Below are 18,187 nucleotides of genomic sequence, written 5' to 3'. Positions count from 1 at the left end.
GGCGATTAACGGAAGATTTCCAGACCGGAGCATACTCTTGTAGAACCCAAGGACGTTATCTGGTAACCAATGCTCAAAGCATAATAAAATTATGAACCCGATTCTGCAATCGATGACGGTGGAGCAGATGTTCCATTGCACGACCATGAAGAAGTTCGAATAGAAATTACGCATCTGAAAAACAACAAAGCGGCGGGACCGCTGAATAGCCGAGCTATTCAAATACGGCGGCGAAGAACTGATAAGTACCATGCATCAGCTTCTTTGTAGAATATGGTTCCAATTCACCAAAAGGGAGACCTCACATTCTGTGCCAACTACCATGAAATAAGCCCTCTCAACATCGCATACAAGGTTTTATCGAGCGTACTGTGTGAAAGATTGAGGCCCACCATCAACAAACTAATTGGACCTTATCAGTATCACTTTAGACCAGGAAAATCAACAACTGACCAGATATTCACCATACGCCAAATCTTGGAAAAGACCCGTGAAAAGATAATCGACACACACCTCTTCCTCGTCAATTTTAAAGTTGCTTTTGACAGTATGAAAAGGAGCTGCCTTTATGCTGCTATGTCTGAATTTGGTATTCCGCAAAACTAATACGGGTGTGTAAACTGACTTTGAGCAATACCAAAAGCTCTGTCAGAATCGGGAAGGACTTATCCTTCTTCAATCTGCGAGGTTTATCAATGAAATTCATATAATATGTAAATATTTGGTAATATAGCGCAACAATATATAGGTAGCATTTGCGCTGAAGCAAAGAGACAGAGCGAGTAATATAATCACACCGAAGAGTAGTAAAAGCTGCGAAATACTTATATTTTGGGAAATGTTTAGTATCGCGCCGGTTTAGTATCGTTTATGGAGAAAAACAGGGGGGGGCTACCCCCCCTCACGCCCCCTTATCGGAAAGAGGAAGGTTCGAACTTTTTAATAAACCTCCCCTCGACACCCTAGAGCCACTATAGACCTGTAGGGAGCCCTTTGAAAATGACCAAAAATCGGTGCTTTTGCTCATTTTTCCATACAAACTGAAACCAATGCAACCCAGTCAACATTTTTGTATGGACAATAATTCAAAATAAAGAAAACCAAAATGTTTCAGTGCAATGTATATACATATTTAATTGCATCTATTAATGGTACAAATTATCTATTAATGCTTCAAAAAAAATAACCCTGGTCGGTCCAAAACCCGGGTGTATCAGATTTTTTTCGCATAGAACTCCTTTTTGCGTGGGCGGCCTTCGGCCGCGCTTCAAAAAAAAATAACCCTGGTCGGTCCAACACCGGGGTGTATCAGATTTTTTTCGCATAGAACTCCTTTTTGCGTTGGCGGCCTTCGGCCGCGCTTCAAAAAAAATAACCCTGGTCGGTCCAACACCGGGGTGTATCAGATTTTTTTCGCATAGAACTTCTTTTTGCGTTGGAGGCCTTCGGCCGCGCTTAAAAAAAAAATAACCCTGGTCGGTCCAACACCCGGGTGTATCAGATTCTTTTCGCATAGAACACCTTTTCGCGTTGGCGGCCTTTGGCCGCGCTTCAAAAAAAAATAACCTTGGTCGGTCCAACACCCGGGTGTTTCAGAATTTTTTTCTCATAGAACTACTTTTTGCGTTGGCGGCCTTCGGCCTCGCTTTAAAAAAATAACCCTGGCGGGTCCAACACCGGCTACGCCATCCACAGTATTTTAGCATTGAACACCTTTTCGCGTTCACTTCATACATTTATTGCTAACTGGGCTTAATTTATTCCCTTTTGTTCGTGCTTTCTCGGTAATTTGACAGTTGAAATTAGGCAGTCATTTTGGTTTTTCGCATTATTGAACTCAATGTAGAAAAAGGTGTATTTTATTTAAAGATTTACAAAGAAATTAACAATCAAAAGTAATTAAAAACATTACTAGTGGTTTTTATAATTCATAAGTAATATATGTGCGTGAAAATGTATCCATAATTGGTTTGGTACAATGCACAACAGGTGAAAATACACTAGCATATATTGAGAAATTTGCAAAAAATAGCATTTTTAAAGTGAATTTGTGCAAAAATTTGTGAACCGATTTTTATAAAATATGTTTTAAAATAAAGTTTGATAATTTAAGCATACATTCGTGTTTAAAATTTTTAATTTGGTTGTCTCGTTTAGGTACAGTGAGCCAAAATTAACCGGCGCGATACTAAACCCAACCCTATATTTTTCCCGAATTTGGATAAAAAATAAATATATTACTTCTATTTTCGTTTAATGTTGGCTAACTTTTATCCGCCTACAGTTTATTTCTGTATAAGTTGTCAAGATAATTATTAAGACAACTATTGTCGAATAAGCAATATTCCCTCTGTTTGCGCAATATTGATTTCAATTACATTGGTAATATTTTATCGACTTCCACAGTTATCGGTGTTGTTTACTATTATCTGTTTGTGTAAAAAACTTTGATTTTTAGAATAGTAAAATATTATTTTCGAAAAATGGAAAGTGAAATTGATTGTGTTGCTAGTTGCCCAGTGGGTTCGACAGCACCGAGAGATTCTATAAGTAGTACTGGATCTTCGCTGTCTATTAGTAGTGCTTCAATATCAACGAAAACCGCACTTAACGAGTGCTCCTTGGCCTGGATAAGTTATCTCAGTGCTTTGAATAGTTTATGTACTGCTGGGAGTAAACTAGGAAGTACACTGACGGTAATGCAAAATTATACATTTATATAATTGATACATTTTGGAATTGCTTCGCTGAATTCGGGTTTAAAAAGGGGAAAACTTTAGTATAGCATCCCCCGATTAGCGGATAAAGGATATAGCCGTAAGACTTTTAATTTTGGAGATACTCGAGTTCAAAGTCCTAAAATTAAAAAAATATTTCGTGTAATTTCTCAATTTTTTAAGGGGTTTTCGCTTATATATATTATTCACCATTACATCAACTAACATATTCAATAGTTTTAACATTGCGTTAAATTGTAGCTAAAGCTTTCTTGAATTTTGCATTCAATTGCAAACAAATAATATGTGTTACGGACCAAAATAAATAAAATGAAAAAGTTGAAACTGCAAATACAACAAATATCTAAAGAAAGGTTATACCCTCCATAACACTATTAATCGATGGTCGATCCAATACTGCCATGTTCATAGTTCTTTCGTGTCGAACTATCTTCTGTAACGGGTACCTAATCCCCGTTAGGATGGTAAGGATCAGATAAGTTGATGTCATCCAACGGTAACATGCTATTTCAACAGGGCATGCAAAGAGGTGACTAGTGTCACGCGGAGACTCATTACACGCTGGACATATATTGAATATGTCGGGATCTATTCTGGGTAGTTGGAGTTTAAACCGCTACGGTGTCCAGAACGAAACTGCGCAAGGGTCACTCTCGTTTCTCGTGGCAACTCGAGCTCTTCGTTTGCAATGGGTGGTGATTTCACACCGGGTACGCCATTCATTGGAACACGTTTACCGGTGTTGATGGCTCCACTGTCAATGGAGGTCAGTGCTTGTCGAAAGTTAGTTGCGTCCGAAGTCTGGTCGCCGTATTGTCTAATATCGTGGACGTAATTGAGGAATGACCTCTTGATGTTCCTAGGAGGCGGTTCCGCTCTAAGCAGGTGACTGCAGATTTGATTTCTGTGAAAACATTCCAGCGGAGTTTATTATGCTTTTTAACTTAGGAGACATCCAGAGTTTCTTTGTTGCGGCTCTGTACTTTGGCGATAATCGCGGTAGTATGAGGAGTAAAAGAGCATAGAGAATGACATCTTGACGTTATCGCAATATTAAAGTTAAGTCTGCACTCCTTCGTCCAGTTTGTAAATATGGTCGCTGTGGATTTAGGGGGGCATAGTCTTAAGTTTCGTGCAGAGAAGAAGCGGGAAAGGTCGAAGAGATACGTTTGAACACATACCATCGATTCCATTGCTCGACGTCGGTATCGTGCAATTATCAGGGTTATACGTTATGAAAACTCCCTATGGTGGGAATTTCGAGATATAGAAGTTAAACAAAAGCGGGGATAGGACACAACCCTTCCTAACCCCTTGTGTAATTCTTCTCAATTTTCAATTTTTTCCTCGAAATAGGATGATTGGCGACCGCTCAGGCTTGTGGTGATTTACCATTTGCCGAATCTCCTAATTGAGATCCCTTATTCGGAGGTAGCAGGGATCGGCATAGCGTAAGATTTTGCGCTCATTAGCTAAAATAGCTGCTTCGACTGAAAAATTAGGGCGAGATTCTGGTGGGGCTTCTTCATTGTGCAGGATGTTGAATCGTCTATCTGTTTTCCTACGATCCTCTGACAGGCAGTTAAAGTCGCCTAGTACCCCAATCGGTTTTCACCTCGAAGTAGCGTACCTGTGGTCGGGTGATATCCTGTAGGGCAATATGCAACGGGGGGGTTTCATTTTTTTTTCGTCGAACTACTTCCTGTGGTGGGGTTCTTTTGTCGCCCTTTAAAAAAATTACCCAGCTTGATGCAACAACGGGATTCATCAAGACAGAGTATAACAGTTTTGTTCACCCAAGAGTTATTTACATCCCAAAAATTATTTTTTGTACTGTACAAAACTAAAGCAATAGAATGTTTGCATTTCATTTATTATTGTTCCTATTTTCTCTTAGTATAATAAATAATACATAAGACGGATGTTATGAACAGATGAGTGTAAAAGTTTCAAACATTCATCCATTAATACTCGCCAGTGTATATATCTAGCTAACATATAAAATCAATATTAAGTTTTTGTACGAAAAATGTTTTCATGTAACAAAGTATATTCACGAAATTTAGCATGGATTATTGTCACAGGCATCGCTATAATATCACAGATCAGATTACTATATGATATACATATGTGACTGCCACACAAACTGAACGATCAAAATCGATTAAAATACTCATTAACTTCAAAATATTAGATTGCTAAAATGTTGAACATTTCAAAGTATTCTTAATAAAAATTTTGTATGCTATACGATCCCCTCACATTTGTTAACAATTGATTGTTAGATAAGGAAATTTTACATTTATTGATATATGTAATACGTGTATTATTAGTTAATTTTTCCCATTATAATTTTTTAGGTACTGGAACAGTGCGGTTTATTTGGAGAAAAAGCTCCAAAGGGTTATGCCGAGAAAAACTTTTTTCACAATCACCCATCCTCCTATTTAACGCACTACTGGAATGATTTAGCCAGGTGAGTCAGAAAATAAAAGCCTTATTGCCTTCAGCAATGGACACTTAAGGTCATTTTTATATCAATTTTGAACACACAGGCACGTAATCCGATAAAGGGTATTACAGTTTTTTTGTTTGGTAAATGGTAAGAAAAATTGTGTACAGCAAATAAATTCCAGTAAACCTTTCGCAGGAAGAAGTTCAAAAAAGCATGACTTAAAATATATAACATTGTTATGGAATCTATATTTTTGTTAAGATATCAGTATTGCAGCCCAATTTCAGGATTTTATAAATTTTAAATATTATTCCAAAAGGAATAAATCGATTAATACAAATAGCAGATTTGATTTAAGTGGAGGAAGAAAGCAGCATAATAGCCTTGACAGACGGCAGCTTTAATCTGTAACTGTGCACTTAATCAGATCCAAATTTGTAGGTGACAGACGGCAGCTATGCGAGTTTGAAACTCTCGTAAACAGTGATTGCCATTTTTATAATATTTTCAATGAAAATGGATAGAAGATAAACATTGCGATTGTTAGCCGACCAATTTTTACAAAACCATTTTTTATTACAAAAACATATCAACACGTTATTTTTAAAACTGCATTATAACATAAAACTTCTTGTTTTATTATTGAAAATTTGAAAAACAGCTGTCGGTGTTGCTTGTTTTTCATTTACAATAGATTAAAACTAGCGATTTTTAACAATGCTGCCAACGAAAATGCAACTAACTCTCTAAAATTTTGAGGATTAAATGGGAGTTAGCAATGGAGTTAACTTCACTAACTCCTGAATTAATCCGGATTAATGCAGTTCAATGCTATAAAACAGACAACGGCATTTTCCTTTTTCCATTTCGCATCTTTTAATAATAATTACATATATAATTTGTGATCGTTTACTAACCAATATAAAATACTTAAAATTTCACTGTTCCCACTACAATCGGGTCTACGTAACCGGAATAGCCAAGGACTGTCAACTCGGCAGGATTCTGCCGAAACTACTTGTTCTCTCTCTATATATATTGCTCAAGTTCCTCGTCTGCGATTTGTGCTGAAGTAAGTTCATTCGCTGGTACTGTCGATTCGCGACTAAGTTATCTTTACTGGACAGGCTGTAGATATAAGTAGTCGCTCGATTCAGATCCTGGGCAAAATTATGAATTATTTTCCTGAAGAAATGCAATGTTTCCCAGTTTAGTCCATGTCTTTGCTGGAAACTACCAACATCGTACTCGGATATGATAGCACAATGATAACAAAGCTATCACCTCAGTTCAGGCGACTGCTTGTGGAAGCATTTCACTGAAGTCCCTTGAGTGTACTCGTGGAGGGATATCTGCAATTTACTATAGTTTTTAGAGAATTTATTGAAAAAATTATGGAGTTTTCGGACTGTTGTGAGTCATTCGAATCTTGATCGAAGACTCCCGCTGTGTTCTCTAATATTTCTAGAGGCGATTAGGATCTCATTTTTATCGACAGGATATATATAGGAATGGCATTGGTAAATAGGCAGGGTGGTGGTCTGACGACTAAGCCTAGGTGCACCTAGTATGTGACATATAGTATAAGGTAATAAGGTAACAACTACAAATCTATGGAATATGAAATTCTTTAGTAACATTTATACACTCCCGCAGCATGTCGCTTCAGAGTAAAATAGTTTTTTTTTTTTGTTTAGACTGATGTCGTCCTTTTAGTAGCATGAATGTGGTTATTATCCGATATTACCCATTTTAAAAACGTAGAAATGTTAGAAAAATATGCTACCCCTAACTTTACTTGTTATAACTTTGGTGGTTTGCCATGAACGCTTTTAAACCCCTTTTTAACCCACAGATCTCCCCCTCTACAATGATCCCTTTATGAAGTTTTTTAGCTTGATTTTTTGCCTTGGTCTGTGGTCTATTTGAGGTGTAGGTGTCCTGATTACGATGTTGAGTTAAAAAATTTTACATCACGTACATTTTCCATCAGCTTAACCCTAGTGTTAATATACTTATCATTTTTGGTTTTAGCAACACAAAATTGGCAAGAAACAGCATCTAACAGCACAGTCGAAAAATATCTGTAAACTTGAGTTATTTGAACTCTGCACTTGGTATTACACCAACCAGGAGAATCCGTATACCAAATTTCATCAAGATAGCTCCTGCATTAATGAACAAATCTACTATATTATGACAGTATATTGCGAAAGTGTAATTAATATTATCTTTCTATCTTAAGTTCTTGAAGAAGTTATTGCAATTGCTTTTAGAAAATCCCTGTTATAAGATAACATTTGAAATAAAGAAACAGAATTTAGGTTTAGCAGTACACGCGTCAACTAATTTAAATATGCTCAATTAGACATTAATCCTAAAACATACAAACATGACTGAACTAAATCGTTTTCATTTTTGCTTTCACTCACAGTTAAAATATATTAAGCCTTCTACATTTCTTATAGAGCAACCGCAGTGGCTACAAGTACTGTCAAATCGCATATCATGGCACTTTTACAAGAGTTTGTTGTATTATCAACTCTTGACCCATCCTCGATTTGCGAAATAGAACAAAAGCGCTTGAGAGATCACAATGAGCTAATAATTATGGAGAATGCACAGGCTATGATAAATATACAACATCAATTCTGCGCCGCGAGTTATGATGCCTTTTCGTCTTTAACTTGCTGTTTTGTCTGTCAATCACCTGTAGGTTTCCCTCATGAGTCGGATTGTGCCATGATAAAACAAAGGTATGTACCTTAAAATATTGTCTTGGTATTACAAAAATCTTATTTGCCGATGAATTCTTAAATTACTAAAATGTTTACACTGTGAAAAAAAAATGTTTGTTAATAACTAAGTAAGGATTAAATTCGGACGTAACTGAACATTTTATATTCTCCCAATTTGCAAAATCAAAGGTGGAGAAATATATTAAAATTAAGCTACAAAAATAAAATTTCGGTTGCTTCAAAGCTATAATACCCAAATACAAAAGTTGCCTTACATGAATTGTGATTGGTCAGTTTGTAAAGCAGCTAAATGGTAAGAAAATAGATGAAGTTCGATCAAACCCTCTTTCTGGCATTTGAAAAAAAAAAACTAATCGACATAACTTCTCAAGCATAATCTGGTTTTGTGTTAAATATGTATAAAATTGGTCTAGGTCGTAATCTAAAATACCCCCATTCTAATGATTTACGCCAATAAAGTTTACTTTTTTTATACCCTGAACAGGGTATATTAAGTTTGTCACGAAGTTTGTAACACCCAGAAGGAAGCGTCGGAGACCCTATAAAGTATATATATAAATGATCAGTGTGTTGAGCTGAGTCGATTTAGCCATGTCCGTCTGTCTGTCTGTATATATACGAACTAGTCCCTCAGTTTTTAAGATATCCTTTTGAAATTTTGCAAACGTTATTTTCTCTTCAAGAAGCTGCTCATTTGTCGGAACGGCCGATATCGGACCACTATAACATTTAGCCGCCATATGAACTGAACGATCGGAATCAAGTTCTTGTATGGAAAACTTTCACATTTGGTATAGATTATTTTTTAAGGCAACAATGTAATATCCGAAGAAATTGGTCAGATCGGTTAACTATAGCATATTGCTACCATACAAACTGAACGATCGGAACGATCCGTTAAAACAACAACAACAACGATCGGAATCAATTTCTTGTATGGAGAACTTTCACATTTGACAGCGTATCTTCACGAAATTTGGTATGAGTTATTGTTTGTAAAAATAATGTAATATCTGAAGAAATTGTTCAGATCGGCTTACTATAGCATATAGCTGCCATACAAACTGAATGATCGGAATCAAATGCTGGTATGGAAAACTTTTGCATTTCACAAGATATATTTACGAAATTTGGTATAAATTATTTTCTATTATATACCACGTAATTTAATGTCCGTTCGTTTTGTAGTGTTATTATATTATGACAAAAAAAGCACTCGGAAATTGTAATTTAATTCCCCGAGTAAATGATATTACCTCCTCCTCGTTGGAAAGATCAGGTGGAGAAGGATCTACCTTCCCTTCGAATTCTCACTACTGGCGCGCTATTGTTAACTACGCCAGTGAAGAAGAAATGATGTTTCTAAAAAATTTATTTTGCTAATTTGGTAGGATTATCTTTAATTATTATGCCAAATATGAGCGCGATCTATCAACCAGTTTGTTTACAGCAGCTGCTTAAGTGGGTACATCTCAGTAGTGCGTTGCGATTTTTACATTGGATAAAAATATCGGACAAAGAATTTGTCCCAAATTTTGTATTTCTAACCAAATGTCGTGTGCGGAATCGTTGCGTTCCAACAATTCAGTTGTATGAAAACCACAAGCCTACGAGTGGTGCAAGGCCTTCAAAACGGTCTCGAGTTCGTTGAAACATGTTTCGTTCTGGACGACCTTCGACCTCTTCAACTGATGAAACAAAAAAAAGTGAATCAAATAGTGTTTGAAATCGTTAGGCAAGTGTTAGAAAGATGGTAAGAGAGTTCGACATCTCTCTCGAGTCCGTTGAAGTTATTTTGGTGATTATTTTGGCTATGAAACGCTATATCTTTTTCAAAAAGAGTACCGTAAATAGGCCTCTTTGGTCGTGCTTGATCGTGTGAATTTCGATCCCACATTCATGGAGACCATTATAACTGCCAATGTGACATGGGTTTATGAGTTTGACATACAAACAAGTCAACAAACGTGGAAATGGAGGGGAAAATCGAGCCGAACCCATGAACACCACTCCAAAGCCGCTCAAAAATCAAGGTGTTGCTAATTGTTTTTTTTTTGCGATATTCGTGGTTTGGTGCATCATGAATTTGTTCCGGAGGGACAAACGGTCAATAATTAGATCTATTTGAGAACATCCGTCGAAAGATTGTGACCGAATTTAAACCCAAACACGCAATGAAATATCATTGATCCACCACCGTTTTCATCATATTTGGCTCCGTGTGATATTTTCTTGTTCCTTAAATTAAAATTGCCACTCCGTGTAACCCGTGAACCCGTTTTCAGTCGATCGAAGAGATAAATCAAAATTCGCTGAAGACCATCCCAAAAAGTGGTTATGAAAAGTGTTTCGAGGACTGGAAAAATCGCTGGCATAAGTATATTATATCTGGTGGGGATTACTTTGAAGGCGACAAAATAAATATTTATGAATAATTAAATATCTTGCATTTTATTCTCAATTTCGTCAAATATCGAATGTGGAATTCACATGCAACATAATTTAAGATTATATATATGAAGTCTAGCCAACCTCTGAAAATATTTCTCCACATTTAACCGTTACAAAATTGCAATAATTTGAAACGTTCGGCTACAACCGAGTTTATATCTTCCTTATTTGTTACAGGACACTAATTTCAAATATCTTTTTGGTTGCATTGCAAATGTATTTCGTCGTATTTTTATACACGTAATATTTTGCAGAGTGTATAATAGTTTTGTTATTTTTAACATTGAAAACCAATCCAGGTACAGACAGACTACGTAAATCAAATCACCGGGGTGACTACACTGTCTTTACGAATATTCTTTGTATACTCCTTATGTATATCTTTATATTCCTCCTATCAGAACTCATCATCGGTTAGCTTGCCCAATTTGTAGAGGTCCTTAGCATTACGCCTAATTGATCCAACAAGGCAGCTTCGAGTCACCTCAAGTTTAATTAAATACAGATCTCAGTTTGAGAATTCTATTTGAAATCTCACATGACTATGATCAAAAAACTAGGATGTACGAAGCCCATTCCAATTTTCATTATTATTTTGCAAACCTTTTAGTGTTATATCAAAAACGTTCTTCGTTTGACGCCGCCTGCTCGCACCGCCAAGACCTGCTCTAGAAACTAGTCCAGATGCTGTGATGATGACGTCAGCGTCGCCCAAGGACATCGACAAGGAGGACACCGCTAAGAGGATTTCTGCCGCCTATTTTTAATGTATACATATGAACTTGTATTTAAAATAATACAGTCCTATTAATTTAAATAGGCTTGAAACTGCTTGTCGTACACATTGTTTTTTGACACTGTATCTACAAGAATCTCTCTTTATTCCATTGTCCGTACTCAACCGTATGATTTTCAGAGAGACCTGGGAAGGGAGTATCCATTAGTAGGTAGTCTTCACTGTTATGGTCTTGCGTTTGAAGGTACTCAATGTTATGCATCGACTGTGCAATAATTTTAGCCGAGAATTTCGCCGTAGTTTCGATATCATTACAAAAAGATTTCCAAGAGTTTCTCTTCCGCTTTTCCTTACTCTTTTTTGTTTGATCTCAGAACGATGTAATAATTATTTCAATCCTCTTCATCTTGGGTTGGTTTAGCTAAATTAAATTGCTTCCTGTAATTTTTCAATTTCGGATGACCATCATGAAGGTCGGTGCTATTGGTCAAGCCACCTCTAATGCTTGTCGGCAAGATTCCGTGAACCGTTTAACAAGGCGGTTTTTTTATTGTTCTTTAGTTGTAGTTGAGGAGTCATAGGAATACTTTTTTTTAGCGTTTACACCTGTCAGTTCGTTTTCTTATGATTCCTGAAATTGTTGACGCTGTCTACAATTTCTTTAACTATATATTCAATATATCGTTGATCCGAAAAGCCTTCTACCGCTGTTGCGCTAGACTAATTAAAGATAAACGCACATAATTCAACTGTTACCATGACAATGACGGATCCGGATTGCTTAGGAGCACCTCGTGTGGCCCATTTATCAGCGCGCTTGCACCCATTTCCATTGAGCACTGGAAATTTTTATTTTGGGATCTCCGTCATCTCACCAATGTTAATGCGGTTCCAGGCCACATCATTTAGCTTTGTCTTCTGCTCTCTGCTTAGCCTTTTCAGTTGTCCCTTGACTGGCGGTTCAAGCTTAGAGTTGGCAGCTCTACTTTTGGCATCGCTTTCCCTTCTTTTCTTTCTAGCCATACTTCCAGTCTGTTTTGGATCCCCAACGGCGGTAAGACTCTTCATTTAAATGCTGTACTATTCAGAAGCCCCGAACACCCAACTATGAACTTGACTTGTTTCAGTCATTGTGTGAGAGCTCACATCGTCCTGGTGAAGAGTGAACCGTGTTCAGTGGTTGGTTTTCCTGATTCTATGAAAGAAAACTGGCAAAAAATGGTTGTGTTGTGGTGCTCTGCGTTGTTCCAGTGGTATGGTTGCGACATGTCAAGTTTTTCCAAAAAAAAAGCAGCAATTTGCTTGGAAGTGCTTTGTGCGCGACCAACTTTGTTGGATTCGGCTCATACAGTCGACTGATGTTGACTTTTCATACGCGTAAATCCACAATTCATCACCTGTGACGATGTCATAGACGTATTTCAAAACACCGCTATCGTATTTTGTTAGCATTTCTCTAGACCAATCGAGACGCGCCAAATATAAAAGACAACCTACGTAAGAAGTCAGACAGCGATACCTTCCAACAGCAACAGGGGCGAACAGTTGCCAGTTCGTTCCCGCCATCGTTGTGATGGCTGACATGGACTGTCATAACTTACCTATTTATAATTGTTAAGGGGTAGATGTAGTCAGAGACATGAAAAAGTTACAATTTTATATAAGAATTTTATTTTATAAAAGCGACTTGACGTAACAGAAATTTGACTATCACTAATCCTTGGAGATCCATCTTAAATCAATCGAAAAAAAATGTTTTATTAAGTTATAATCTAGTAGCTTGTTTTTTAAATGAACAAAACGGTGGCCTGAAGAAATTTTGTTTCAGATTTTCGAAAAAAATCCAAAGGTTAATTGTTTATAAAAAATCGAAAAAAAAAATCATTCTATCAGGCACTAATTGTTCATATTTAAAAAGCTGTATAAATTTCATTGAGATTTACCGAGTGGTTTTCGAGGTACAGTGGTCACAAGTTATCTTGGGAAAAATGTATTTGAAGTCTTATACGAACGTTCCACAGCACCTGAAAATTCTTTGCTAATTATCGAATAACTCGAAAAGTATTTGTCGGATTCACAAAAATCAGATCAGATTTGAAAAAATTGATCAGAGAATATTACAAATTTAAGTAAAAAATATTACAAAACTAAGTAAAAAGTTTGTACAAAATAACTGATTTGAAATATTTTATAAAATATTGGCTCTAGTGGCTTCAGTAGGTAGCAGTTACCAATTTATGATATTATTCACAGTCTTTTAAACACTATTGCCACATTTTTTTATTGTATTTGATAATGATACCCACTGAATATCCTACCCAATTTGGAGGCGGACTTACCACTTTAACTAAGAACAACGTTGCACTATTTTTTAAATTCTGAGAGACCGATCAAAACAGAGTAATCAAAACGTTGTTTTCGCAGGATCGTTGTATCGAGAAAGAAGCTCCAATCGAGTTGTCAATACCTTTTGTTGGTTGGCCAGTGTAAAGAGGTGAGAATCGCTGTGATGTCATCGTGTGTGGTGTTCTTGGTGTGGTGCATTGGAATGTGTCAGTGTTGTGCGTTGTAGAGTGGTGTGTTGATGTAGTGGTTGTGTGATTTCGGTAGAAATATGAAATATTATTTTGTTCAACATTCAATTTTAAACCTTAGATTCGATAATTATATATTTTTATTCTCATACCCATAAATAGCTAATAAATTATCCGTAAATTATGTATTTATTAGCAGATTAAACACTGACGCTCGATCTCAAACTCCCTCACCGAACTTTGGTGGAATTAACAAAACAGACACCTCTAGAGGTAGTTGCATAACAGAACAGCGGTCACATTTCCAAAGTTCTTTAACTGGCCAGCAACTAGATCAATCCACAAGTAAGTATAATATTTTGAAACTTAATTTCGATATATACGACGAAATTTCAATGTCCAAAAAGGTAAAAAAAAATAATAATATTCAAAAATTAGCACTTTCCAGCTTGTTTTGTTATCAGGCGAGAGGTTACGTTTCATGACTAATCCCAAAGACTAAGGTTATGAAAATTATCGTATTTGGACAGCTGAATCTGTATTGACCCAGCGATTTCGCAGAGACCAAACCAAGTCCGAGTACGAGGTGTAATTGATTAATAAATGAAGAAATACCGTAGTTTTTTCCACCCTTGAACGAAGTTCAAGTAAAAGCAAGTGTTTGGTTTGAAGGTTTGCTTGATATCGGTTTGTTCATAAATACTAAATAAAATTGGGAAAATTTAAGCACATTGATATTAATATTTCTACGTATATCAAATCATCGACAGATGATTAGGAAATATGACTTAACCTTTTTATTGAGTAGTTCGCTTGTAATCGATTTAATCATAAGAAGATCCCCAACATGCTTGTAAATGGAATACGTGTACCAAATACGTTTTAACCACATAGCACATATATTTTGTATAATTAATTTGATTAGAAATTTCCTACATTAATTTATAGAAAATACCACAAAACTTTATTTTTAAGTTTTAATAAACCGACATTTTCATTTATTTACATATTTTATAGATTCGATGGATCCAACTCGCGGACCTTCGCCGCTGCAGGCTATATTTGAAAACACCAAAGGACCACTACCAAATCCAGGGCATTTGCTAGCAATGAAAAGTCCGTTTGCTAGAGGAGAGAGGTCTCCACTGAATATTCCCTTATTCCCTTTGAACGGTCAACGTAGATGGTCTGAAGCCGCTGCAGGTGAAGTGATAGATGAAAATTCGACCGATGCCGAAAATCAAATGAGACGATGGTCTATGCCATGGGAAGCGGTAAAAACGGATCAAAATACAGTTACATGGTATCAAACTCGAATAATGCCCATAAATAATATCAACTTACTTAATCATAAAACGCCGTGTTCTGATAGAAGCGTATCTAATACACCTGGTGCGTTAAAAAAAACAGGGAACTTTATGAAATTTTTATTAACAATTTTCGATTTTCCATTTTAGATCTAAACTGGCAATCTTATGCAACAAGTCACGATGGGTTGACGGAAGCAATTCAACTGCTCTCCTGTCGACCTTCAAGAGTTCAAGCTCAAGGTTTACAAGGATACACTTCGCAGCACACGAATATTCAAAACATTGAATAATTATGAATCATTGGATATGTATGAGATAACAACATATCTATATGAGTTTTTTAAATATAAGAATTAGAATCAGATCTCTGAGTTTCAAACCAATTTAGGTATTTTTATATTCTAGCATATTAGCTCTCAGTGGCGTTTTGCACGTTCGGGCACGAGTGCACATTTTGAGGGCTAGATAAGGGGATCATCCCGGGCAAACATGAAGAGGGAAGTGAGAGCAACGTATTTTACCACTCCTTATTTACAAATGAGAGTAACGTATTTTGCCACACCATGTTTACAAATGAGAGCGCGCGCATATATGGAAAGTTGCACTGTGGGTAATAACTGTAAAATTGCCTAACAATTTTAAGTTTCTTTGTAACTACTATAAATTTATAAAATGTAAGACAAATAACAAAAAGTATAATAAATATTTTATTTTAGTAATGATTTTTTTAATATGTCTTTATAACAGCATTTAATTTATTTTATTTGACATAATAAATTCTATGTTTGATTTTATCTCATTTGCTGTAGCTACGCACATTATTGTACCAAAATTTAAATCAGATAACCTACTTCTTATTTTATGTTTGTTTAATTTCATTATTGAAAAAAATTGTTCACAAGTGTAGGTGCTTCCAAACATAGATATAATTTTCGAAGCAAAAAGTTTCAAACAAGGATATTTCTTTACACAAAGATCTTTATAAAAAGTAATTCTGTCTGAAGTTTGCGCAAACTTATTTTTTAAATTAGTGTAGAGCACTGCAGATCTATTAGTTCAAGCTGTAACTCCTGTGGTGCATTGCGAACATCGAAAGTAAAAGGAGCTACGAAAATGTCAAAACTTTCTTGAAGTGTGTTTAATACTGTAAATCTTTCACAGAATTCAACTAATAAATTTGAAAGCTCACAACAATATTTTTCAACGCTCAGCGCTTGATTTTCACCTAATGCCCTAATACCTGAGACAGACATGTAGTAACAATACCAATACCATCCATTGATAACCTGCATTAGACACCTTTTACGCAAATATACAGTGATGTGAACTGCCTCTCTTCTCAAAAACTTTTCCAGCTTTGCATGTAAACGTAAACTCAGTAATACCGTTTTGCTGGAGTATATACCTTTTCTACTTAAAAAGCTGCTCATTTGTAGGAACCGCCGATATCGGATCACTATAGCATATAGCTGATTACAAATTAAACGATCGTATGGAAAACTTTTTTATTAAACAATATATCTTCCAGAAATGCAGGATCGTTTATTACAAGGCTGTGGTACAATCATCCAACAAATCGCCTTGGAGGATCTTATTATTTGTTGTTTTTTTCTCTTTTCTTTTATATTAATTGAAACCGATGAGACCTTCCACTGCTGTTCACATAAACATCTTCATCATTTTCAAGTCGTTTTTTTGTTGCTATATCGGTTTCGGCGGGGTCGGACCATAAAGAGAGGGGTGTTAGATGAGTATAATTAGGTGGGTACGCAAAGTGCTCGTTAGAGTCGTGTGGGAGCTCGTTGCATGGTATATCGGGGTTGATTCTGTATAAGCACGAGTTTAACCTGCAACAGTATCCAGAACGAAGCTCCGCAAGGGTCACTGTAGTTTCTCTGCGAAAACATCCGCAGAAACTGCATGGAGAAAAGTTTGTTATGTTCCTTAACTGGAAACATACGGACCTCTCTGTAAATGTACGACCCGAGATATCAAGAATCATCCTGTTATAATCCGAAGAGCAGTGTTCTGAGCTTGGTTCCTTGCAAAGAAGAAGCGATAAAGGTCGGAGAGATAGCCGTTTACCTTTGAGTACATGCCATCGATTTCATTGCCTGTCGTCAATAGCGTGCGATCATCCCTGAATAAGGTGATATAAATTCCTGGAGGAAGCGTGGATTGTTCAATGTCTTCAAGTAGCGTTGTGGAGTTGACGGTGTCAAAGGCTTTTAACGGGGGGGCTTTTGGTTTATATCATGAACTATCTGGGCGTTTATGACGCTAAGTGCTGTGGTGGAGGTGTGCACTTCGGGGAAGCCATGCTGCTGGTCTGTTAGACTCAGGTAGTTAGTAAATGTCGACAATGACGGTGAATGACTAGCAAGGCTTCAAGTGACTTCACTATTTAAGAAAGGAGAGCTATTGGGTGATAAGACTCCCTTTTGTTGGCGAGTTTTCTAGGTTTCAGTAGTAGGACCACTCTTGCAATTTTTCACACATCAAGTATTTGAAGAGTGGTCATTGACAGGTTATGGACCTTGGTTAAAAAGCTTACTTTAGTCGAGCCTAGGTGCTTTAGCATCAGCATGTTTATCCCTTGTGGTCCACTCCCTGTATATTTTAATGCTTGAGCAGGTCTTAAGATGGCTCCATTCATTGCATGTATTGCACCTAACCAGGTGGAGTACGGATGGAGCCTTCTAGGCAAAAGCAGCTGAAAAATTCCTTCGGGCTTGGGTTTTACTTAATGCCAGCATGAGTCAGGAGGATACGGACAACCCTGCTGCTAGGAGTGCTCCAGTGATGTCAATCTTAACCTCGAAACAACAGCCCTTGGCCGGATAAAATCGCGGTTAATTGCGGTAACGTAGAAGCGGCTATTGTGGGAATTGTCGCTTGTTAACGTATGTTTTGTTGCTGCAGCTGCATTATGGTACACGATTCGAAAAATTTCGCCCAGGGTAATTCGTCCTTCCGCTCCTGTAGATCAAAATTGTTTTGTATCTTTTCTTTCGAGTCGCTAGCAGCAGCTACTTTAAATCTGGCTTTAAAAATGAGATGATGATCGCTTGCAACATCAGCTCCACACTTATTCCATACGTGACAGAAGCTAGGACTGCATAAGGTAGTCAAGCCACTTACGACTTAAAGCTATCTGATAAGTTTGATTCTCACTCACCCGAACACGTGTTATTTTGTGGATGA

At 36.7% G+C, this 18,187-nt stretch overlaps 1 protein-coding gene across 3 annotated transcripts; it reads left to right on the top strand.

Moving 5' to 3' along the window:
• The first annotated feature begins 2,408 nt into the window (after positions 1-2,408).
• Positions 2,409-15,702, top strand: LOC126763458 (uncharacterized). 3 transcript variants are annotated; one of them, XM_050480992.1, is made up of 7 exons: positions 2,409-2,696; positions 5,099-5,214; positions 7,662-7,949; positions 13,870-14,018; positions 14,691-15,065; positions 15,131-15,291; positions 15,389-15,702. In XM_050480992.1, exons 1-6 carry the CDS (start codon positions 2,484-2,486, stop codon positions 15,271-15,273), a joined length of 1,284 nt encoding a protein of 427 aa, XP_050336949.1. In that variant the 5' UTR covers positions 2,409-2,483; the 3' UTR covers positions 15,274-15,291; positions 15,389-15,702. The 3 variants fall into 3 exon arrangements, with proteins under 3 accessions (XP_050336949.1, XP_050336950.1, XP_050336948.1); XM_050480993.1 differs by having other exon boundaries at positions 13,873-14,018; positions 15,131-15,702; XM_050480991.1 differs by having other exon boundaries at positions 15,131-15,702.
• Positions 15,703-18,187: the final 2,485 nt, after the last annotated feature.

Source organism: Bactrocera neohumeralis, chromosome 6, assembly GCF_024586455.1.
Source record: "Bactrocera neohumeralis isolate Rockhampton chromosome 6, APGP_CSIRO_Bneo_wtdbg2-racon-allhic-juicebox.fasta_v2, whole genome shotgun sequence".
In the NCBI taxonomy this organism is placed as follows: Eukaryota; Metazoa; Arthropoda; class Insecta; order Diptera; family Tephritidae; genus Bactrocera; species Bactrocera neohumeralis.
The sequence above is the reverse complement of the archived record's forward strand: the minus strand, read 5'-3'. Positions and strand labels throughout refer to the sequence as shown.

Excerpts from the sequence above, each read along its gene's own strand:
- LOC126763458 (XM_050480992.1), top strand. The coding sequence starts at position 2,484 with ATGGAAAGTGAAATTGATTGTGTTGCTAGTTGCCCAGTGGGTTCGACA. Across the intron at positions 5,215-7,661 it reads TACTGGAATGATTTAGCCAG|AGCAACCGCAGTGGCTACAA; the intron begins GTGAGTCAGAAA and ends CATTTCTTATAG. Across the intron at positions 14,019-14,690 it reads GCAACTAGATCAATCCACAA|ATTCGATGGATCCAACTCGC; the intron begins GTAAGTATAATA and ends CATATTTTATAG.